The sequence below is a fragment of the Manacus candei genome, unplaced genomic scaffold (genome assembly GCF_025592945.1).
Source record: "Manacus candei isolate 608988 ecotype Guabito, Panama unplaced genomic scaffold, ASM2559294v1 h1tg000126l, whole genome shotgun sequence".
NCBI classification, from domain to species: Eukaryota; Metazoa; Chordata; class Aves; order Passeriformes; family Pipridae; genus Manacus; species Manacus candei.
The window spans coordinates 1,757,472-1,781,250 of record NW_026138174.1 but is presented as its reverse complement, the minus strand read 5'-3'; the positions used below and the strand labels follow the sequence as shown (position 1 = coordinate 1,781,250).

Genomic DNA, 23,779 nt, shown 5'->3' with positions numbered 1-23,779 from the left:
CTACGGAAAAGGGAAGATAAAAATTCAGCATGCTTTCTAATTAGCCTAAGAAGGCCAGGTAATATCGTGGCGTTTGCAAACCTCTCTGTAACCCCTCAGCAAAGGAGCACCACAACCAGCACACCCTCATCTTCCCTCAAAGCTCGCGCAGCTGAGGAGCCTGGTGGTCCAGAGCTGTGGGTGGCAGAAGGCAGCAGCCCCAGAGCTTCATCTCTTCAGCACACCTTGCTCTTCCCTCCCTTGGTTTACAGCCTTTGCTGCGTGCCTGCATGGGGGTTTTGAAAAAGACCCATCGTTTAGTTATGGATTATTTTTGTAATTAAATGTTGCACTGTGTTTTGGAAGTACCCTGCAAGCAGTTGTCTCTTGTTTCTGAAGTAGCAACTCACTTGTACTCAGGGATTTAGGAAATGAAAATGTATTCTCAGCTGCAACAAATGCTCAAGAGTAGTAATAATTTGGCTTGTTTTTGTCACCAAGAAGAGAGATCGATGACAGAGGGAGGGGTCAAGGAAGAAGGAGGAGGAGACATGAAGCAAAAAGCCACGGCAGCATAAGTGAAACAAGGCTGCTGAGAGGCCAGGAAAGAAATGAAGGTTTTCCATGACAAAACCCATGTCCCTGGAATGTGGCTGCAATGAGGGAAGATGTTCAGTCCCTTCACTGTGCACGATGGAAACTGGCACTTCCAAAGGAGAGGACACCATATTACAATCCTGTTAAATTAAGCCATGGCATCAAGAATTGTTCATCATCTCCCACATCACTCTTTCAATAGCCTTCCCCGGAAATGGGAACACAGGGGGAGATAATTAAAAAATAAAATAAGAAATCAGACAAAGATGTATAAAACAATCTGCATTTCTTGATTTGCTCACAATGCTCTGACATTCTCCCCACCAGGCTTCAGAGACAAATGGTTGGACAAGCAGCTCAAACTGACCAGGTGCCCCAAGGGAAACTTTAGCCAAAGAGGGGACAAAGTGAGGGCTTATTTCAGGAGATGAGCAGCTCAGGTTATCCTTTCAGTCCATGGGGTGAGATGTCCTGTGCTCCCCAGGGAGTGGTGATACCTCCAGTGAGGACAGCCCAGGTCAGAAAAAAAACTGTCTCCATCCAATTTACCTGCTCTGGCCATGCTGGAAAAGCCTGGGGACTAGCCATGGAAACTCTGTAAAGGCTCCCACAGTGGGACTGGCACAAGTGGAAAGGACAGGCTTCTTCTCCCTGCTGCCACCCTGAGCTGCTCCAAGCTCAGCCTCAGGGTGTGATGTCTAGATGGGACACTGGCATTCTTCTCACACTGTTGGGTTGCCCATTGCCTTTGGTTGAGAAGACCAAAGCAGGAGCCACATATGATAGGGACAGGAGGACATGAAAACTGAACCTAAAAGGAAAGAATCTGGCCTACAGACTAACTTCTTATGTGCTGCAGGACAGCCCCACTTGCCTCTCACACATTGCAGTCACAGCTGAGGTGGATTTCTTGTCTTTCAGGAGACAGTTTAAATTGAAAGGCTAAAAGATTCCATATCAGCCCCTTCAGCAAGTCCACTCTCACTGTGGTGGTTACCTTTGGACTTATAGTCTTGTTCTGCCAGGATGGATAGGAAAAACCTGAAGACAGCTTTTGCCTTTTTAGCCACCCTGCAACAAAAATTCAGACTCTGTGAAAACAGGATGTCAGCTTCTGTCAGAAAAGATCACAAGAGGTTTGAGGCTTTTTTTTTTATTTGCTTCTCTCTCTCTCTCTCTCTCTCTCTCTCTCTCTCTCTCATTTTCTTCCTCCCCCCCTCCCCTCCCTCTCACCCTCCTCCCACCTCCCAGTTTCTGTCACACTCAGCACAGGGTCAGGGGACGAGCGGAGGAGATGGCGGTGGCTGAGACTCAGCTCTATGCAAAGGTGTCCAACAAGCACAGGAGCAGAAGCACCTCTGCCCTCCTTGAGTCCCTCCTCGCCAAAGGATTCCCGGCTCATACCGCGTGAGTAATTTGTTCGGCTGCCTCCGCACAGTGAGATTTGTTTAAGACATGAGGTGTTTCCCATAAAACCCTGACATCAGGCAGGTCGCTTTTTTTGGTCAGGAGAATGTGCTGCTCCTGGGGTTGAAGTCCCTGTACAGGGATCAGACTTGTCTCGCTTCAAATTTCATGTAGAGCGGTGTTTATTGGTCACAGAGCAAAACCAACCTGCTCAATATCAATTTTTATAAATATATCTAAAGTATATCTGAAGATGTACACCCTTCCACATCCTGAGCCTGAGAGTCTTCATGGTGAGTCAAGAAGTTGGCCACAGTTTTCTCTCGGGATACATCATCTTTCATTTTTTTCTACTTATCACTCTTATTATAAGAGAGTTAAATGTGGATGAAATTTCTATCCAAAGTTTTTTCAGGCCTGGTAAAGATCTTCTGCTGGATATTGTTTGGATGTTTCCTGCTGGAAACTGATCTAAAAGATTAATTTTAAATTAAGATTAGGATTAAGATTAATCCTTAACAAGATGCCACCGAAGTCTGTCAATTTTTCTTCCTGTCTTGAACCAGAATCTTGTTCTAAAAACTCTTGTTCTAGCTAGAATATATAATAGGAAAGAATGAGGGTTTATTCTTGGCAACCCAAATGAATGGGAGATTAATTGAGGCAGATAACTAAGTTAATAAAAAAGAAACATGGTGGTCACTCGTCCCCCAAACATGTCTCTCATTGGACTGGCAAGTTTTGGGGAGGGTTTTCCAACTTCTGAAGGGAAAGCATAGACATTTTGGTTCCAACAGTTCAAAAAATAAATCTGATTATTGAAATAATAATCAGGTCGAAGAACCCCTCACAAATATATTTTACGAAGGAGAGCAATATCTCCCTTTTGACTGAAAATTAAGCTAGTTGGAAAGGCTCCATTTATAAGTGCTGTGTTGCTTTTTTAGGAGCAGCTGTGTTAGCAATTAACATCAGACATGATGAGCAGAGCTTACAGGGCAAATGTGGGTGCCTTTTTCCCAGTTATGCAAAGTGGAATTTTAGCTGTGGGCTGAAAATCTGGTCGTCGTTTCTCTAGTAATACTGTAAGTTTGGTTGCCCCAAAGTAAAGGCTCGCTCTTCAAATTTTTGTCCTGTATGTCATGCTTTTCCAGTCCCCTTCGAAGCACTTTCTGCTCTTACTGAGATGGCTTTGTGCTTCCCAGGTCAAAACCAAAAAACAGTGGCAGAAATACTGTGCAACTGACCCAAAATGACAAAATATCAAAAAGCAATTTTTTAAAAAAATTATTTAATTTTATTGACTTTAAGACCTTCAAAAGTTTGATTGTGTTTTTATAAAACCTATTGGCTGTCTCTGTTGTTCCTGGATTGAACCATAAATTAAAAGTTTCTTTTGAGATGTCCTGGCTTGAGAAGTATGAGGCTGGGTGGAAGTACTACAAAATCTTTCATAATGTAGAACCAACAAGCCAAAGAATCATTTTCCCAAAGAACAAAACTCAAATATGTGAGGGTCAAGTCTAGCACTAGATCAACAAATTGGGCCTCCCCTGATGCTTATGGAGGATGGAACTGTACCATCAGTCTTTGTGTTAGGGAAGAGCCAGTTTATTCTCGCTGTAAATTTATTTTTAATATACTTTCAATACAGATTTTCAATGGTTTATTCCTACTCTCTACATGAGAAAAATTGGTATATGCAGATTTTGTTCTGTGCATTATTGTTCAATCTTCACTGCTCATCTTGGAAGAGTAGGATGTTTAGTCACAGCCTCATGCACTCCCAGTGCTAAGAGCTCTGTAAACCATGATAGAAATCATCATAGAGCCAATATATATGATGAGACAAAAGGTGGAGACAGGTATAGAGAGGAGCACAAGGTTATAACGAGATAGTACTGAGCAGTTCATGGCCTGAGGTCTCACTTGTCTGATTACATTTATGATTTTGAAGGCCCTCGTGGTAGAGAGAAGCTGAACTCAAGTGCCATTTTGGCTTCAGGGCTGTTTGCACAGAGCTTGTCTCTGGGTGGGAAGAGCAGCATGGCACGAAGCCATAAAACACTCACTTTGAGGTGGAACAAGTGGTTAACAAAGCCTGGCATCGTTGGCCAGGTGGCAGCAGGCAGTGACACTTCCACGGGACACTGCAGGAAGGGCTGCATGGGGAGAACGACAAAAACACGGGTTGTTCGTGTTTGATGTGCTGGAGAAGGAGGGGGCTCAGCAGAGGCACGGAAGGGAAACGTGCAGTGTTCAGTCACAGAGGACACAGGGTAGCTTTAAACCAGCCAGCTCGTGGTTTTGAAGTGATCTGGCCATGGGAATTGATTTACTTTATGGAGAAGGAAGATAGAAGGTAAAGTCTGAGTGGAAAGGCTCACCTCAGCCCTCATCCATGCTGAGCCCTCACTAAAGAGCCAGGCACGGTTGCACATCCATATAAACACATTTAAATGTTTTTAGTGAACCTGTGTGTAGTTTTTACACTAAAGAGAAGTCAGAAGACTCGGAGGAAGCATCAGGGATGAACCTGAGTCCTGCAGCTCAGTGCACCCACTGCACTGCTGATGCATGTTTGGGTATCGCAGGGATGGATAGAGAACAAAAATGAGAGGAGGCAAAATGATTCAATGGCATCAGGATGCAGTGACCAGAAAGGATGGCCTCAAGAGAGAAGGAAAGATGTGAACAGATGCTGAGTAATTCAGTGGTTTTTTTTCATGTCCACTGTCTCGACCTCCCCTTCATGTTTCTTCTGAGAAGTCTGTACGTGGGTTTCAGGGGTGGAAATGGGGTTCATGGGTGCAGATGCTGCTTCAACACTGGAATCCTTCCCCACATCACCTGGTAGTTAGCCACAAATACGTGTTCACGTGAATCACATAGCTGACATTTTAAAAGCTCTAGTGAGAAAAGGAAATGTGAATCAAATCCAACCCCAGAGGATGGACGTTCCAATAACAGAGACAAAAGTGAGACTTTGTCCCTCATCTTGGACCGAGCTACTGTTTTAGATCTGGCTCTCTGCTGACCTACAGGAGACCCTCAGAGCAGATTTCAAACCCCAATATAAGTATTTTTTACTTTGTTTATATATATGGGCTTGGGCCTGGCATCTTGAATCAGAACTTTTTTCCTATGAACCAAGAAAACTCTGCTCTTACAGTGTGTGGATGGATGGTTTTCCTAGTCCTAAGGAAATCCATATAGTCAGTAGGGCTGCTAAGGAAACACAAAAGATCCTGTGGGGAAGATAGGTTACCAATTGTCAAGGAATTACAGAATTGCGGTGGAAAAAGCTACCTGGAGGGTCTCAAGAACATTAAAATATGCCAGGAAAAAACCTAGTGGCTAAAGGTCCTGCCTGTGCTGGAAAGTAAACTTGGTGACCACAGTCACTAAACACTTTTACTTTCTAGGAATTTTCTTTCAGTTATTATGAGGAATTGATTTAGCTTTTTTTTTTTCTAGGCAAAAAGCTTTGGTTGCTACTGGACAAAAGACAATAGAAGATGCAGCAAAATGGTAAGCATCTGTGATTTCTAAGGCGAGCTTTTGCGTTAAACCTGGTTAAAAATCCTCATTTATGTGCTGATCCTGTCACTGAAGTTGAAGTTAGCTGCCATAAAAAAACCCCAAAACCATGCATCTATTTTTCCCCCATTTATTTCACTCAGAGAGAGAAATATTTGTATTTGTACTTATTCTGGGAAGCAAGTTTACTTGCAGAAGGTCCAAGGTAAATTAAAAAGCAGGGGAGGAAAGGACACACTTGGGCAGAAGCAGCTACTTTTACCCATAACTGGGGTTACAAACATGTGCAGTAACAATATAGGGTTAAATGGCAATGGCTGAAGGGAAACAGAAAGGCTCAGCTTACAAAGCAAGCTGAAAGTCTGGTGGTCAGAGGGAGGTATTATTAGAATCAAAATCATATGTTAGTTTGAACCCCACAACATGTTTTCCTCTCTATCAATACCCTCACAGAGTGTTTTTATGTCATTCATGTGATGTTAATTGGTTTTTTTATTTTTTGCTTTAATTCACCATTAAATTAAATCCAGTCTTTCCTTGCATTTTCTTCTGGTTTTTGTTCTACTTTCCCCCCCCCCCTCCTTGGTTTTGTTGCCTTTTTCTTCTTTTTTTTTTTTTTTTCCTTTTGTGAAAAGTCAGAGGAGGCATTTGAGAATGGCATGTTCTTTCCTAATAATTTTTTTCAGGGGTTCTACCACAGTTTCCAACAATCACTCCCAATCCTACAGCTGTGAAGACAAACACACAGCATGTGAAGGACAAGGTGAAGGATATCACATGGAATATGAGTTTCTGACCTTTGCTTGTGCATTTTCTGATTTGTCTTGTTCATTTTTCTTAGGGCTGAATAAAAAGGTTCTTCTAGAGTATTTTTTAATCTTCAGTGAATTTTTACTCATTCCATTTTGTCACTCTTCAACATGTTCTACCCATTGCCTTTTTCCTCCTCCAGTCCTCTGTTCCCAGTCATGAAAAAGGGGAGAAAAACCCCAAACATCTAAAAAAGGTTTTTTTTATGTTGTCTCTCATTTTCAGACATTGATAGAAGCGAAGGCACATAATGAAACGTAAAGTACTAAGAAAATAAGCAGAAAAAAATTTCTCCATTATTTAGTACTTCAGAATGAAAATTTTTAAGGGGCTTTTACTTCAGCTTTTAGTTCGTAAGAAAATAATAAAATTGTGTTTCCTTTTTCTGATGTCTGCTATGGATGCTTTCAACCACAGAAAACAAGAGTAAGCAGTCTCAGCGATATGCTCTTGATTTCAGGTTGCATTCCCACTGCAACGATCCCTCTCTGGACGACCCAATCCCTCAGGAATATGCCCTTTACCTGTGTCCCACCGGCCGCCTGCTCGGCCGCCTGCAAGAGTTTTGGAAGGAGAGCAAGCGCCAGTGCGGGAAGAACAGAGCCCACGAGGTTTTCCCCCACATCACCCTCTGTGATTTCTTCACGGTGAGGCTCCAAAGGCGTGCAAGGGGCGAATGTCAGCTGGGTGATGGTTGGTGAAACTGGGCCACCTGCTGTTGTCTGACACCAGAATTCCTTGGTGATCAAACGACAGGACCCGGGTCCAGCAGTGTTGCTCAGTGTTTGAGTGGGATGTTTGGGGTTAGCTGAGTGACACGTGTCCATCTAGAGCAAACCTGTGCAGTCCAGGCTGCTGTCAGGCTTCAGAGACTGTGTCCATGGCTCATGGATCCAGGACTGTAAGCCTTCCTGGCTAGGGCAGCAGTGGCTGCGATCAGCCAGCAGGGACAGTGTTATAGGATGCAGACAACTCTGGTATCATACCTGTGGGAATCTCAGGGAAACCTCTGCCTTTCCCAGAGACCCCCATCAGCAGGTCATTGCTAGGGTGGCACGTCCAAGATGTTACCCTTTCTGTTGAAGGTTTTGTGAAAAAGAGAGAGGTAAAAGTCACAGGGATGGAAGGGGAGACAGGCTGGACTCCAGCAGTGCAAGTCAGTAACTTTGTCAATAAGTTAACTTGGAAGTTTTGCTCCTGAGCCGGACTCCTGGTGAGCTGTTTTCTGGTTCTAGAGAAGCTGCTGTCCTCCTTCTGTATGCTGGGTAACCCCCTAGAGAACTTCCCAGCAGAGCTGCCTCTCCTGCATAGGTGAATGTGTCAAGATCAGCAAAGTCCAGCAAAGAGTCGCTGGTCTGGGAAAGCTCTGGAGCCACCTGGAATCTGGTTTTCGTATGTTGATGGTGCAGCTGCAGCTGAGATGTGCTGAAACAGTCATGAGCCAGAGCAGCTGGACAAAAATTATTCCGTTAAACCATGCCAAAAAATATAGACAGTGAATATAAGAAATTTTGTTGCAAAATATTGAATGGTAGTCTCTGGCCATTAAACACAACTGTACAGAACAAAAATCATTAATTAGTAAAGAATGCCATGCTTTTGGAAGGTGTCAGGTTTAAAGGCCTGCCTGCAAAAGACAACAGCATTGCAACCCTCACCTTGCACATCTTTGCCCCATTCCAGGTAGCGTATTTCCAGGGATAAATGTACCCCCTGGGGCTGTTCTCTGCTCCCTGGCTGTCAACAAGAGCTGACCTGGGCACCTCACAGGCAGAAAGTGAGACTCACTGACCTCCTTTTCCTGACCTGCCCTCTTCTGTTTCCCAGCTTCCCGTGTATTTTGCAGCTCCCAGAGTTGTCAGCCCCAGGAGGAGCCCTGTAGTTTCCTGGCACTTGCCCTGGTGTAAGTTCCCCTCTGCCCTTGCCCCCCTACACCCAATCTGCCCAGTGCCCCCTGCATCCCCTCCTCCCTCTGGCCTGGATGGCACAAATCCCACCTTTGTCTCTTCACTTCTTATATTGCTTAACTGCAACTTTTTCAAGGAAGCGTGGCTCTGTACTATCCCTTATTTTGCTGTGGTTGGATCACATTGACAAAGATACCTCAGGAATTTTGCTGGGTGTGTTGCTCAGCGTCTGAAATCTTGGAGTTTTGGCAGGAGCGATTTCAGCGAAGGACTTCAGGGTAACAATAACACAAATTATTACTTAGAATTGAAGAGGGAAGTCATGATCCCTTCCTCATTTCAGAGAAGTTGCTGCACACCTGTCAGGCGGTAAAATCCTTTACTACCCAGGCTATATACACCTCAGGTTGAAGGCTCTGTCTCCTGTTACAGAACAAGGGCAACACCCTGATCAAAATGCCTGATATTACTGATTTTAATGCCAGGAATTCCAGGCAAATTCATAGGTATTTTGTGTTTCTCAGGCAGTTTAATGCCCTGTAGTTTTCTACTGTATAGCAGAGGTTACAGTGCTGGCTGTTGAGCTGGTGGGTAAAACCTGCTCCTCCTCCTCTGTTTTCTTTCAGTGTGAAGACCAGAAAGTGGAATTATTGTATGACACCCTAAAGCGGGTCGGTGACAGCTTTTCCCACTGCTTTCCACCATCCATTTCCCTAACACTACATGCATCCCCCAGCTACCTTGGCTTCTTCATTGATGACACCCATGCCAACGTCCTCAAAGACTTTGCTCTGGCGTTCTCATCAGAGGCTTCGGCCCTGGCAGGTAGGGCCAACATCAGAGGGAAGATGAGTGAGTCATAGCACAAATGTTTAGGCACAGTACTGAAAACCTCTACTGTGTCTCCAGGGGAGCTTAGCTGATGTTTTACTGCCAGCAGGCACCCTTTCCTCCCCCAGATTTGAAAGCAAAGTGGCTACAGGATCATGTTTTAGACTTTGAAGACACAGCGCTTTTGTCTAGAAGCTGAAATGATTGTCTCTGCCTAATACCCACTCCACTGACATTCCAAGAGGAATGTCAAACCCTGTGCTTTTTTTTCCTCCCATGCGAAGCCAGGAAACAAATCTAGTCCGTGTTTGTGAATTATTTTGGCATATTAAAGCCATGACACTCTTCAAAACCATTATTTAGCAGACGTAGTAGTAGATCTACTCTACCACTAGTTACTGTGATATTTCCTGCATCATGCAAAGCATGTGGTATAAAACAAAAAGAGCTTTAAATGGCCTTTGTTTCTACATTGTGATGTTATTGTTTCATCCCTAGACTGCCATGTGAAGCCCTGTCTGAAGCAGTTCCACCTTACCCTGGCTCACAAGTTTTATCCTCACCATCAGAAGACTTTGGAACAACTGGCCAAATGCATTAACCCTGGGGAGCCCTGCCAGTGGGTGGCTGCTCTCTACTCACGGGACATGCGTTTTGTGCATTACCAGGTACTGTTTAATCACATTTATTGAATTTCCTGAGCCTGTGGTCGGACTCTTTGCTACAATATGTCCCTCCTTAAGAAAATCAGTGCATGGTCAGCACAGTGTTTCAAAGAGCATGGTTGTTTCAATTGCCTTTTTGGATTGAAAAACTGGACTCATGAATCAGTAGACAATACCTTTATGGTGGGCTGCTTGACCTGCATGTCTCAAGATCTAATTCCAAACTCCAGCAGAAAAAAAAATAATCTTACCACGGCATGAAAAATTAAAAGAGACAGGAAACCATGATCATTGAGTATTTGCTAGCATTTTTCAGTTTAGAGTTTTGCAGTAAAATTCCACTCAGCAAAATTAGTTTTCTTGTTTGTTCCAGCCATGACGAAAACTGCGCAGGCTCAGTTCTCATTAACGATTTTCTGCTTGACAGACTATTTGTTAAAACCGGTCAACATTTTTCCAGTTCTCATTTCTAATTTTAAATTATGGAATGATCAACAGTTTTTTGCCAGGTCAGTAAATCGCTTTGTCCCAGGTCTCACATTGGATTTTAGTCACGCTCAGGGAGAGCTGCAAGTGATCACAAAAGTATCTGATAACGCTTTTGCTGTGTTTGCTTTCAAATAAGTCTGTGCTAGTTACGGGGGGGGGGGGAGGGAAAGTATTTTTATGAAAAACAAGTGCCTTTTTTACACATACTGCAAGAGTGGTAGAGTCTTCCTTTTTGTCTGCCACCGAAGAGCACGTTGCAGAGCGAAAAATAAAACCCATTGCGGTGTCCACGAGAGGTGAACAAGCATCCCCCGAGCTGCTGCAGAACCAGCATCCTGACCCTGCTGCATGTTCCCCCGCAGAGGCTGAGGGCCCTCTTCCAGTACAAGCCCCAGAACATTGATGAGCTCATGATCAACGCCGGGGATTTCATCTACGTTGACCCGACGCACCAGTGCGACGTGAGCGAGGGTTGGGTGGTCGGGACCTCACACCGCACCGGCTGCAGGGGTTTCCTTCCAGAAAACTACACTGAGAAGGCCCACGAGTCAGACACGTGGGTTAAGCACAGGTGAGTTCAGGATTTTGTGGGTGTTGCTTTACGTCAGCCACTTTGGTTTTATTTTTAGGTGTTCCTCCTCGCCGGGAGCCGTGGGTAGAGGAGAGGAGGGTGGGGTACTGAGGGTCTGGGTGGGATGATAATACACCTTCTGAAAGAGAAGAGGCAGGACATGCACCCTCAGACACCCAGAGTTCACAAGTTCAGCTGCTAGAGGGATGACCCCTGTTTGCTCCTGAACAACCTGAACACCCTAATGAATTTTAAAAGACCACATTCTGCCAGGCAGGCTGAGCCTTCAGCCTGGCTCTCTGCTTTCTTCTCTTTTCTCATTTCAAGGGCTCTGAAAGTTAACTTGAAATGAAGCCACACAAAGGTTGCTCTACCACCTTGAGAGTACCCTCATCTTGTTGATTTACCCTCCATCAGAAGGCACCTGCCTGGCTTCCTGCACTTCACTCTGCAGCTGACAGCACTGCTGATGCTGCTTGTAGATTAGAGCTGATTTTTCTAAGCAGGGAGGTTTAGATGCATTTCTTGCTGAACCCTCAGAGGCAGAGAGGAGGCAACCAGGTAGTGTTTTCTGCTCGAAGGTCCCACTTTAGCAGGGTTACACCCAATATGTGCCATCAGTTCATATTCTAAATCAAGAGCAAAGTGATGGAGTGGATTGCAAGTGTGCAAGAAGCATTGAATGGAACATGAATCCTGATTTACAAGTGCCTGTAGACATCATCATGACTCAAAAATCTCTACTATTTGTGTGTGTGCTCATATATTTGTGTGTGTGTGTGTTGCTTCTGCTTTTTCTGCAGGGAATATGTTTTTGGGACAGCTTCAAGATCCTTCACCCAAACTGAAAGGGAATCTAATGTAAAGCTGAATGGAGAAGCCCATAATCCAAGTATGTCAAGGAGTGGAACCAATGCACTTTCTATTCAGGTAGTTGTTTTTTCCATTTCTTATCTTTGCCACATGCTTGTGCAGATAAATTACTAATTAAAAGTAAGTGTAATAATAAATGTAAATGTACATTTAGTAAATGTTTCCCTTTCCTCCCTCACATTTTCATGTTATGTTGTAATGCATATATATATATATGTACAAACACACGCTGTTATTGTATGGAATAGTATCTCATAAATATTTTGTAGTGTATATATGATGTATACCCTCTTGCCTTTCATAACACTCTTTTTGTTCCTGTGATAATGGCACAACACATGAATTCCCTGCTCCAGTTTCTCTTAGCACAGCCTTTCTGGGCAAGCTCTGCAGAGGTATGGAGACAAGTCTGACAAGTGAGACACAGGCACAACTTCTCCTGAGTCCCATATGGGTTCAAGGCAGAGCAACTCTATCTGAATTAGGCTCATTGTTCATTTTTGCTCTTATGTCCAGATTCTACAGCTGTCATCTTCATGGTTTCCATTGTCCCAGATCACATTTAAATGTTTATTTTTCTTCTTTATTTTTTTTAGATGTGTAGCTAATGCAAATAACAGCCCAGAACAGCTAGCTGGAGTGGTTAGCAGCACTGATAGGATTACACTTTTGTCTGACTTTCAAAATCAACAGCTACCAGTTTTTCACAGTGTTTTCCACTGGTCTTCTGGTAGAAAGAACAAAGCAAATAATGACTCTGTTTTTTTACCTAGAGCACGTTTGCACCTGCACTGCACTGTTGGCTCTGGCTGTCAGGGATGCCAAGATGGTCCTTTCCAGCACACTGACATGGTGCAGAAACTCCTTTGGCTTTCTGGCCCCACAGCCTCTCTTCCTGCTGTGCTGGGGGATAACCCCAGGCTTGTTTGTGTTAATGTCAGAGAAACTTGAGGGCACCTGGAGGGAACTTCCACCTGGGGCCTGCAGGATGCTGTCAGTGTATGACTGTGGGACAGAAAATTCTGAACAGGTCACATCCCCTTCCTCTGGCTCTTGGTTGCTCTTGGTCTCACTTATCTAGGTCAGATCTGTGGCAGAGCCACCACTTGGCCCGAGGAACATGTTGTGCAGATGGGCACCTCTCCAGTCTAGAGTCTTCCTGGCCTCTGGTTTCCTCTCAAGCAGAAGAGGAAGACCACAAAACCTTGGTTTTAAACTCTGATCTTGTGGCGGTTGATTGGTGTTTCATGGCAGAAATGCAATGGTGTTTAACAGAATACATGAATAGCCATCTCATAAAGCTTCTTAAGAATTTCCTTCTCTGCTGCTGAAGATGCACTCAAGGCTGCAGCAGTAATGCAGTTTTTAAAGTTTTAAAGCCTTTGACCTGTTCCTCATGTTCTCGTCCATATTTAATGTGCGTTGTACGCTAACCTCAAACCGCTTAACATTTATTTGTAATTCCATGCAGTCTGAGAAAAAAAAAAAAAGCAGCCTCATAGAAGATCTGGGTTCACTGTTGACTTGGCCACACAGTTATGAAAATCAGAAGTACTATTTTCATTAGGAAAAGAAGGAGAAGCTTGGTGTTAATCCTGATGTAGAAAAGGGCATTGTCACTTAAATCTTTGCTAATTTTCCTTTTTTTTTTTTTTTTGTTTATATCAACCATATGATAGAAATTAAAGTTGTAATTCCTTCCCACACTGGGATTGAAAGATCTGTTATCAGCACTACCTTTCACTAGTGTAAATAGAGTTAAAACCTCGTGTAGCCCACAGGGGTCGGGGATCTGACCTTTGACAGGACAAGACAAAACGACCTCAAGCTGCACCAGTGGAGGTTCAGGTTGGACACTGGGAAGAATTTCTTCAATGAAATGGTGGCCAAGCATTGGAACAGGCTGCCTAGAGAGGTGGTAGAGTCACCATCCCTGGGGGTGTTCAAGGAATGACTGGACGTGGCACTCAGTGCTCTGTCGTTCAGTTGACAAGGTGTTGATTGATCAAAGGTTGGACTCGATGTCCTGAACGTCTTTTCCAGCCTTAATGATTTTATGATTCTGTTTCTTTCTCTTGCCTTCAGTGGAGAGCGAGTCAGGCTTATTGTTGTCCTAAAGACAGGCATCTATTACATCCACCCTGTCCGGGAATCCAGACTTTTAATGCAGGTTATGTGTAACATCATAATGAAAACCCCTTTTCCCACAGCTGCCTCAGAACGGCCCCCTGCGCAGAGCGGTGCTGGTGATGCGCCACGGGGAAAGAGTTGACCAGGTCTTTGGCAAGTCTTGGCTCCAGCAGTGCCTGACTGCAGATGGTGAGTGAGATAACAGGAGGATCTTAGCAAACCAGAGCTAATTCACCCCCGTAATGGGTACAAGAGATTCAATCTTCTACGCGTTATTGTAAACATGGACACAAAATAGTGAATAGCATTGCAAGGCAGGCCCAGCTTTGACTGCTTTGACCTCCACCTAACCAGGTCATAACATCCCCAAGTCCTTCATGCTTATGCTCAATAAACCCTGCAGACAAACAAAGCCCTTGTGCTACTGATGGAAGTGTGTCTCACTGGTGGATGAACAAATCACAAGATCACATTCACCACCACTCACTGCAGAAGGTGGAGGTCGTCAGACCCCTCCACCTTTCCATGACCGAGTCAGAATTATGGTCTCTTGATCAGTCACAACACATCACTAGTCCAACCTGGGGAAGGTGAGCAAGAGCAACCTGTGGTGAAAATGAAATGCCAGCAAGTGACGTAAATTAAAATCCAAATTTCCTGGCCTTCTCCCTCTCTCTCTTAAAAAAAACCAAACAACAAACACAACCAAAAAACAAACAAACAAAGAAAACAAAAAAAAACAAAGAGTATGTTTTCAGGTGAAGAAAACTGACACAAAACATGGAAATGTGTCAGGAGGAAGGAGGGGAACAAGAAGGTGTGAGTTCAGAAGCAAGAGCTTTATGCTGAAAGTCACACCTTTGCTATGCTGGAGATTCCCTGTGTTCAGTGGGTGAAATCCACATCAGATGAGGAGGGTGGGCACCTTCTGGCTGTACAATCAATGCATTGTTTTCATTTTTCTTCAGTGTAAATGTTGGGTTTCTGTCATTTTGGCAATGGTAAAAGAATATAGAGTTTTTTGTTTCACTTGAGCCCCACAAAGCTGAATTCTCATGCTTTCCTGTTCTACCTCTCCTCCTCCCCATTTGCTCCTTCTGAGCTGGCAGAAGAGGTGCTATTCTGTTAGGACAGGTAGTTCCCCAAGCCAGTGTTGTGACCTTAAAATGTGACCCCTTTAAGGTAATAGCACTGGATGTTTTTCATCAGTGAGATACTGGCTGTGTCTGCAGTACTGACATAATACAGCTGTTGCCTCCCTTGTGCCACAGCAAAATGTCCCATCTCTTTTTAGGAAAATACTACAGAGCAGATCTGAACTTCCCCTCTGCCCTGCCAAAGAGGAAAGACAGCATGAAGCAGTTTGAAAATGATCCTCCTTTATCTTGCTGTGGTATTTTCCAGTCAAGGCTTATAGGTAAGCTGGATAATATCCTATTGCAAATCTAAGGGTTTGGGAAGCAGGCTGCCACCATCTGCCAAAGCTCATGCTGGCTTGTGATAGGAAAACTTCCTACCAGCACTCACTGTGGTTGGGCTTCTCTGCAAGATCTCAAAGAGTACAATAGAGGACACGGCTGGTTGCTTGTCTTTGAGGCCCAAACTGCCAGTTCCTGGCAAAGAAACTTGGAAGAAAGAAGCTACAACACTGTTTGTGCCCTTCTGCTTGTCTGCAAGTGATTAATGGCTTGTGCAGTTGTCACTGAATGTGCAGTGAGGAGTGAAGGGTCTGACCAGAGGAAGCAGCTTCATGGTCAGCAGAGTGTGGTCACATTGTCACAGGGAGATGAAGGATGGGTGGTGTGGGTTAGTCTGACTCAATTCACTCACCAGATGAAGTTGCTTGTGCTCCCTGAGCAAGGTGCCTGACTGTGACGGTGCCGGCCTGGTGCAAATGCCTGTCTCTGATGGTTCAGGTATGTGGGGGCAGCCAAATGCCTAACTGCTGTTTGCAGATTTGGAGTGATTCTTCTGTGGTTATCTTTCCAACACTCACTTTAAACTTGCTGTTTCCACCAGAACGAGCTTTTTAATGAGCTCGGTCAGCAGGTAGTGTGAAAAAATGAATAGAAAGGGACTGTCAGTGGATCTCATGTCAATGAAAGTGCAAAGCTACAAGCTGTTGGGTTTTTTTTCAGGAAGTATGTTGTAGTAGTTTCTCACCTGTCACACCTGGTTGTTCCCATCCAGGGGAAGCTCTGCTGGACCAGGAGGTGATGGTCAGCTATGTGTACTCGTCCCCTGCCCTCCGCTGTGTACAGACAGCTCAACACGTGCTGCAGGGTAAGGCACCAAAACCAGCCGCAGCGAAAATATCTTCATCAAACTTCTGTGAAGTCTCTGAGACAAGCAAATAAAAAGATTTTGTGGTTATTAGTGGCTATCTTTAAGCAGGGAAGTCAAGGTGGTTTTGACTCGCTGATAACGCAGGCGGCAACAAACCTGCTGCCGTGTGTGCAGTCTGGTGGGATATAATCCCATTAACTCCAGTCCTCACCAGTTAAATGTGATCTAATGTTGTATGAAACAGAAGCGTTTCACATCAGGTTTAATTCAACATTAGTAGCTGCTCATCAAATCACCACTGTCACCTCTGCTGGAAAACATTTGGAGCCAAAAAGCAGATGTTTCCAGTGCTCTGAAGGATCTGAATCAGGAGAGACAGATTTCTTCCTTTCTTTTGCAAGCCAAACTATTTTAATGCCTTCATATTGTAGAACCTCTTTCCTCCTCTTTCTCCCCTTTCCTTTCCCTCTCTTCTTTTTTCATTTCCTGTCCCTTTTCAATAAAATAAAAAATGTGTCTTTTGACTAGGGAAGTCCATTTCTAACACCATCAGACAATTTACTGCCCCACTGTGGAACACTGAGCAAAATGCTATATAAAAATGGTAAAAACATTTCCTGTCCAAAGTTTATTCAGATTTCAATTTTTTTTTCTTCTAGCAGAGCATCACAAGAGGGCGAGCTTCAGAAATTATGATGATTATGATAATAATAATAATAATAATAATAATAATAATATAATAATTTGAATTGTCTTAACATTAGTCAGACAAGAATATAACAGTGCCTTCATTTAATCAACACGATCCTCCTTTGTTTGACAATAAGTAATTTGTTTTCTTTAATGAAAGTACTGCAGCAAACAAGGGAGAATGTATAGCCTGAATGCAGCACTTTGGGTGTACCTTTCTCCTAAGATGTATTTCTTGTTCTTGCAGGGCTTAAATTAAATCAAAAAGTCAAAATCAGGGTGGAACCAGGTCTGTTTGAATGGACCAAGTGGGAAGCAAGCAAAGTAATCCCTAACTTCATGACTGTGGCAGAACTGGCAGAGGCATCTTACAACATAGATACAAGTTACAGGTAATTGTTCCATTTCTAGCTGATAAAGTTGTGGAGTTTTTTTTCCCTAAGATTTCTTATCCTTTTATATGTCATAAATCATTACAAACACTGCAAAGATGGAGTGATCCTGATCAAATTCTGTGCACCCTGGGGCAGAGTACGCAGGGTCTGGGGAGGGAGAGGTGAGCCTGACATGAGCCCCCTGTCCTGACTTTGGGGACAGGCAGGACAACAGTGTTTCACTATAATTCATGTTTGAGAGGTTGTGGGTTTTTTATTTTAATTTTCCTAAATATTAATATTGTGCTCAGCAAGGACTTTTTGGGGCCCTCATAACTTGGTGGGGTGAGAGGTGATGCCTTTTCTCAGCACTTGCAAACCACACCCTGGCAGGAAATGATGAGGCTCCACTTCAGTGTAGCTCCTCATCTTGCTCTCAAACCAGGCTGCTCTGTGTTTGCAGTGCACAGCCAGATCCAGGAAATTACTCAGCTGATAAAAGCAAGTGTCTCTGGGATTTCCCACATATTCAAGAAAGGGGGGAAGGAAACCTCTTATGTCTTAATGCATTTCTTACAGACAAGCATTTGAGATTGCATGAAGGAACAAAATCCTTCATTTTCTTGGAGTACAGGGTTTTCTGGTGTGGTTTTTTTTCCACCAACACACTGTTTTCCCTACGTTGTTTTTTTTTGTGCAAAATCACCTGCCTCAGAAGAAAGCGTGCAAGTGACAGCATTGAGCAGCCCAGAAGGGAAGCTCTGAAGCAATGCTAACTACAGTGTTCAGGCCCCTCCCAGCTCACTCAGGTCCAGGCAAAAATGGGATGGATGAACTATAAACTTGCACGTGTGTTGCCAGTTTCTTCCCACCACGTGCAGGGTTAAAAACCCTCAGGTCCCAGGGTCTGGTTTGACCATGTTCACTCGTGCAAATGACAACCTTCAGCTGGGTTAGGTCCCTGATTGTTCCCTGTCAGCAGTGGACCAGTTTCAAATTTTCCTGTTTCCAGTGCCACTAAGAGGCAACGTGAGAGCACTTGAAATACTTGCTTCTCACATGGTGTGTGCTGAGATGAAACCACCCAGGAGCTGGGTGCCTGGGCTGTGATGGTTACCTAGCAGCCTTCTTGATGGTGGAAAGAAGGGGACTCCCGAGACACTGATTTTCCATCATAGATAACCTGTGTCAGGCACTTAGGATAGCATGAATTTCCCTCTGAAGGACTTTATTTATTTCCACTGACCTTGCCAGACACTTGAGTTGTAGGCAGCTGGGTGGGATTAACTCTGCCTCCCTCTCCTCTCACACTCCCACAGAAGCAGAGGTTGGTCTGTGCTCCCTGTCCCAAAGCAGGACAAAATAAACTCTGCCTTGGCTATTCCTGCTGTTAATAACTTCGAGTTGCTGTGAAATCTCCTTATTTCTTTCCTCTTCATCCTCTGCATGGAGGACAGAACCTTCCCTCTCCACAACATCCCTTTGCAGACTGTTATCATGTCCTTCTCAGCCATTCCTCTGAGCTGAACTCTTCCTGTGCTCCCCTGTGGGCTGTGCTTTCTGGACCCCTGTTAACAGGGCCTTTCTGGATTTTTGCTTGTTGATCCTCGTGTCACTTGGCCTGTAGCACTCAGAGCTGGACACAGCACTCTCAGTGAGATCTTAGCCTGGGCTGAGCACTCCTGTTGGTATTTAGCCTGGAGACCACCTGGGCTGGTGCTGGAGATGCTCAGTTCTGGGGCAGGACAGCTGGTTAACAGCATGATTAATGCTGAAGGGACAAAGATGCCAACAGGACAACACATTAAAAAAAAATAATTGCAGCTCTGCCAAAATGGAGACCAGTTTTGAGCACCCCAATCTAGACTTGTCTGATCTAGCCAAGATTAATATTAGATTTTACATACTTTCTACTTCTGCCATTTGTGATGACTTAATGTACTGAGGACTCACCTGTGAAAGAACACTATGATACCACACCTTATTGCAATATATTAATCTAATCTCATTCCTGCCTGTTCACTGAATAAGGAGACAGTCAAGTCAGGGCAAGGGGGGACAGTTGTTTGTAGAAAAATATTGACACCCTTTGTTGTATCACAACACATGGCTAAGGATTTGCCAGCTGTAGCAGTGAACACTTCCCATTCCTGGAAAAGACAGATTATATGGATGACATGAGTTTGGAGAGGTTTTATTCTGTTGCCAAAAAGCCCTGGTTCAAGCATCAGCTGAGTGGGTAGGTATCAAAGACAGGAGTCTGGTGAGAGGCAGCAAATGACTGTGGTCCTGCTGCCTATTTTGCCTGTCCTGCAGATCTCAGAAGGCTGACAGGGTCTCACATCAGTGGGAATTTGGTGTTCCCAGCCACCTACCCTTGGCACCTCAGGGCACCTCAGAGCCCTTCAGGTTCTTCCCTGCTGCTGCTGGCCTGGAGCAGTCCCCAGCCCTCCTCCTGGGGCTGGGCAGAACTGGTGTCCTGGAAGCTGCTGTGGAACCCTAGGATGGGTCTGTGCAGGGGGAATGTTGTCCATTGACCCAAGCCCCACCAGTCCTGTGAGGCTTCCCTGATTCACAGCGGTTTGACTCTTACTTTTTTGAAAAATATTCAGTGCAGGAAGAGCCCTGGCATATAAAAGAAAGAAGAAATGCCTGGTCTCAGCAGAAGTGCTCAGGTGCTTAGGAGGGATACATTGCGATAAATTCTCCTGGAAACACCTTCTTTTTAACTCTGGGAGTGAAAGCCTTTACTATCCATTTGACCAGTGGAAAGCTAATGCTCCAGGCAAGCTGAGGTCACAGTGTGTCAGCCAAGACAGCAGACAAAGCTTTTAACCAAGTGCCTTTTCTCTGGTGTAATCACTCAGTGGTGCTATCAGCCTCCCAGCAGACACCTAGATTAACATATTTGTGGTTTTGTTGTCAGGGGTAACTTCCCACTCTCTTCTCTGGTGCCCTCGGAAAGTTACGAAGACTATTTAAGCCGAAGCTCTGTGGTTATGAAACAGATCATCACCGCCTGCCCCAGCAAAGGTGAAGGTTTCAGATCTTTGTATATTCTCTCAGACATTCAGAAACAGGAAGTGGCAGAGATTTGCCAGCAGAATCACATTTAATGTGAGTTGTTGGTACTGCACAAAGCTTAAAGTAGTCTGAGTGAAAGTCCTGGGCTACACTGAAGTAAAAACACATGCAATTTATGAGCTAGAAATGAGAAAAAGTAAAATTAAACAGAGACAGTAGAGTACTAAATTGCAAGAGTATGCTCTTTTCTTGGACTTTCTACATTGGGTTGTAGCTCAGCAAAAGATAATACACTTTTCTGGAAAGCTTTTTTCTTTTTCACTAGCAAGCTCCTTCTCTCACTAGCTGATGTGCTACAACACATCTGATTTTTTTTCTGCCCGACACAATACACCCAGCCACATGATCAAAAAGGTCTGGAGAGATGAACAGCCCCGAAAGCACCTCATACCCATCTGCTGATGAGGAGCCTGACCGTGCTGCAGCTCCCTTACTACTCCTCTTTGCTTTTTCTGGGTGTACCAGGCGTCATCCTCATCGTGGGCCACGGCTCTTCCCTGGCATCTTTCACCCGGCCTCTGGTGGGGCTCCCCAGCAGAGACAGCAGTGACTTTGCCCAGATGGTACAGAAGGTAAGAGGATTCTTTGCCATCGGGAAGCTTTTGTTTTGTTTTATTGTACCTCTAATAGGGAGCCTGCTTGTGCAGGGAGACATGTGAGCACACCAATACCAATGATGTCAGCTTTCTCATTCCAAAGGGAATCTCACGCAGTTTTAGCAAAGCACTGGAGGTCAAGAGAAGGATTTCATCTGGGAGGCTTTGTATGTGACTAGCAGTTATGTCTTTGGAGAAGATTTTCAACCAACTCCCCCGGAAAGCCAATGCCATGTAACACCTACAGCCAAGAGGCACATTTGGAAACCTGGAGCTATCCTCCTTCCTTTCAGCCTGGAAACGTGAAGGCTTTGGGGTGACCTAATTGCAGCCTTCCAGTACCTAAAGGGAGACTACCAGAAATATGGAGAGAGACTATTTACAAGGGCCAGGAGTGGCAGGACAAGGTGGAGTGGCTTCAAACTGAAAGAGAGTAGGTTTAGATTAGATATTAGGAAAAAAATTCTTTACTATGAGGTTGGTAAGGCCCTGGCACAAGTTGCCCAAGCTGTGGTTGCTCCATCCCTGAAAGTGTTCAAGGCCAGGCTGGATGGAGCTCTGAGCAACCCAGGCTAGTGGAAGGTGTCCCTGCCCATGGCAGGGGGTTGGAACTGACCCAAAACAGTCTGTGATTCCATGGTTCTGTGAAACAGGGCTAAGAGCCTTCCTTCTCCTCCTCATGGTGAGTGTAACCTACAGTTTTATTCAGTCTTTAGATATATTTAGATATATTTTTACTACCACTGTCGATGCATAAGAAGGGGTGAATATATTCTGGTCATCAAAGCCAAACATGAATGTGGAGAGATAAGTTCACCTTTCACCCCTCACGCCTCCAGAATGGTTTTAGTTCATTTCAGAAGAGACAGAATATCAGGATCTGCTCTCTTCTGTAGCAAAGGCCCCCCTTCATGCCCAAGCAATGACCCTGCTGGTAACTCTGCTGGTAACTTCTCTCCTAGATCCCTTCCCTGGGCATGTGTTACTGTGAAGAACTGAAAGAGGAGAACAAGTGGCAGATGGTCAACCCACCAGTGAAGACCTTAACTCACGGAGCAAATGCAGCATTTAACTGGAGAAATACTATCCTGGAAGATTAAAGGGTCAGCTCTGCCTTTGCAGTTGTCAAAAATGAGCCAAAGGCAGGTTATGGTTCAGCACAGCCAAGTGATTCATCCAGAAGACACACAGTGGGTGGGAAATGCCCTCTCCGAGTTGTCAAAGCACAGAAAAAACACTTCCAAGTTTGGTGCCTGAATTTTGTTTTTATTTTGGTGACTGAGAAGAGGGGAACTATGTACTGGAGTTCAAGTGACAAATAACACTTCTAGTGGTGAGGAAAGTTCCTTTTAACCTTTTCTGAGAGTACAAATGTTTAATAAACACGGATCTAACTACCTGATTATAAATTCCACTGCAAAAGGCATTGAAGTAGACAATGTTGTATTTTCAAGACCAAACTACTTGCAGCAAGAATTCCTTTTTTTTTTTATTTTCAGGTACGTGGATATTTTCAGACAACACAAAAACTGGGACTGAAAAAAGTCATGTCCTACTCGAAGAGGGGATCATCTCTACCTAAAACCACTGGGTTTCCTGTTCACTCCATCAGTTCTGTGAGAGCAAATACCACACTGACTCTTTATTTACCTCTTCTATGAAGGGAGTTCATTTTCTATCAAGCATCCCCTCATTCAGCTATTCTCGAGGGATCCATATTGCAAAAGGGTCTAAATTCCTCCTTTTTGAAGAAAACTAAACTTATGGTTTTGCTGTTGCTGGGACGAAGAAAGTGTGTTACTGTACTGGTGACAAAACCATGACATGAACAACTCTTAACTCTGAACCCTTCCTGTGATGGCACTTGCAGGACAACAGCTTTGCTTTGTGCTGTTTTGTGCCAAATTGTATAAATGGTGACACATCTCCTGGATGGGTCACCCAAAATGTCTCTGCAGCTCCTCTGGGTGATTTGTTTGATTAAGACAATGTAACCCTGAAATATTAGGCACAAGCGGGAAAATGCCTTTCCACAGCCTGTTTTTCTTTCTAATAATGTTCATTTCTAGTTATCAGATAACTACATCCAGGAAAGCACAAATTTTCCTTTCGATAAAAGGAAAAAAATAGAAATGTTTGCCTCTAGGCATGACTGGAAATGTTTTCATTTTCACTCCTCACTACCTGCTCCTATTTGACATCTCTCTGCATTTCATGCCCCCTCAGGGCAAGTGGTAGAGCCCACCCCACATTCCATCTTTGGGGCTGAGAGGTGTCTGACAAGCACCTTCATCTGTGGGTGTAGAGATTTCACTGTCTCACCCGTGCACCTGAAATGACTCATTCTGACTTTCCAGCTCTGGTGAAGTTGCTTGAGATCTTGATTTTCTGACAGTGCTGTGATTTTCAAGTGAAAATCAAATGTCCCACAGCCAAGGCAGGAGCCCTTTAACTACCAAGGGATGTAACAAAAAGTGCAGACAGAGGCAGGTGAGCCCTGTGCTCCCCTTTTTGCATGACCCACCTGCCTGCAGGGTATGGAGTTGGCACTAACTGACAAGAAAGAGAAAAAGGAAACTTCCTTCAGGGACAGGAGTCTTCAATGCCACTTAAAAGACTGGTCATTTTTAAAGCATAGACATAAAAAGCATTTTAAAGCATTAGACATAAAATTTCATGTGCTTTCATGGGAAAGTTTCCTCTATCTTTTTAGAAATTATATCAGGGGTTTTTTCTTAGACATTATCTGATATATTAATCTTAGATTGTGCTGCAAACACCAGTTTGGGTAAAGAATCTGGGACTTCCTTTAAAAAAAAAAGCAAAATAAAATACCAAGCGACACCTCTCCCCTCACCCAGTGGCACCAGAAATGTTGTCAAGGTGGGTCTGTTGTGAAAAGTAACCCATAAGAACAGAATCTTTTGCTTCATCTCCTTTTTTTTTAAAT

The 23,779-nt window shown here is 44.2% G+C and overlaps 1 protein-coding gene across 1 annotated transcript; it reads left to right on the top strand.

Moving 5' to 3' along the window:
• Window positions 1-1,869: 1,869 nt before the first annotated feature.
• On the top strand, window positions 1,870-23,456 carry UBASH3A (ubiquitin associated and SH3 domain containing A). The gene is made up of 14 exons (XM_051770864.1): window positions 1,870-1,983; window positions 5,461-5,514; window positions 6,794-6,980; window positions 8,867-9,065; window positions 9,570-9,739; window positions 10,588-10,796; window positions 11,600-11,726; window positions 13,880-13,988; window positions 15,094-15,216; window positions 15,990-16,082; window positions 17,023-17,167; window positions 20,076-20,182; window positions 20,699-20,805; window positions 21,792-23,456. Exons 1-14 carry the CDS (start codon window positions 1,871-1,873, stop codon window positions 21,927-21,929), a joined length of 1,881 nt encoding a protein of 626 aa, XP_051626824.1. The 5' UTR covers window position 1,870; the 3' UTR covers window positions 21,930-23,456.
• Window positions 23,457-23,779: the final 323 nt, after the last annotated feature.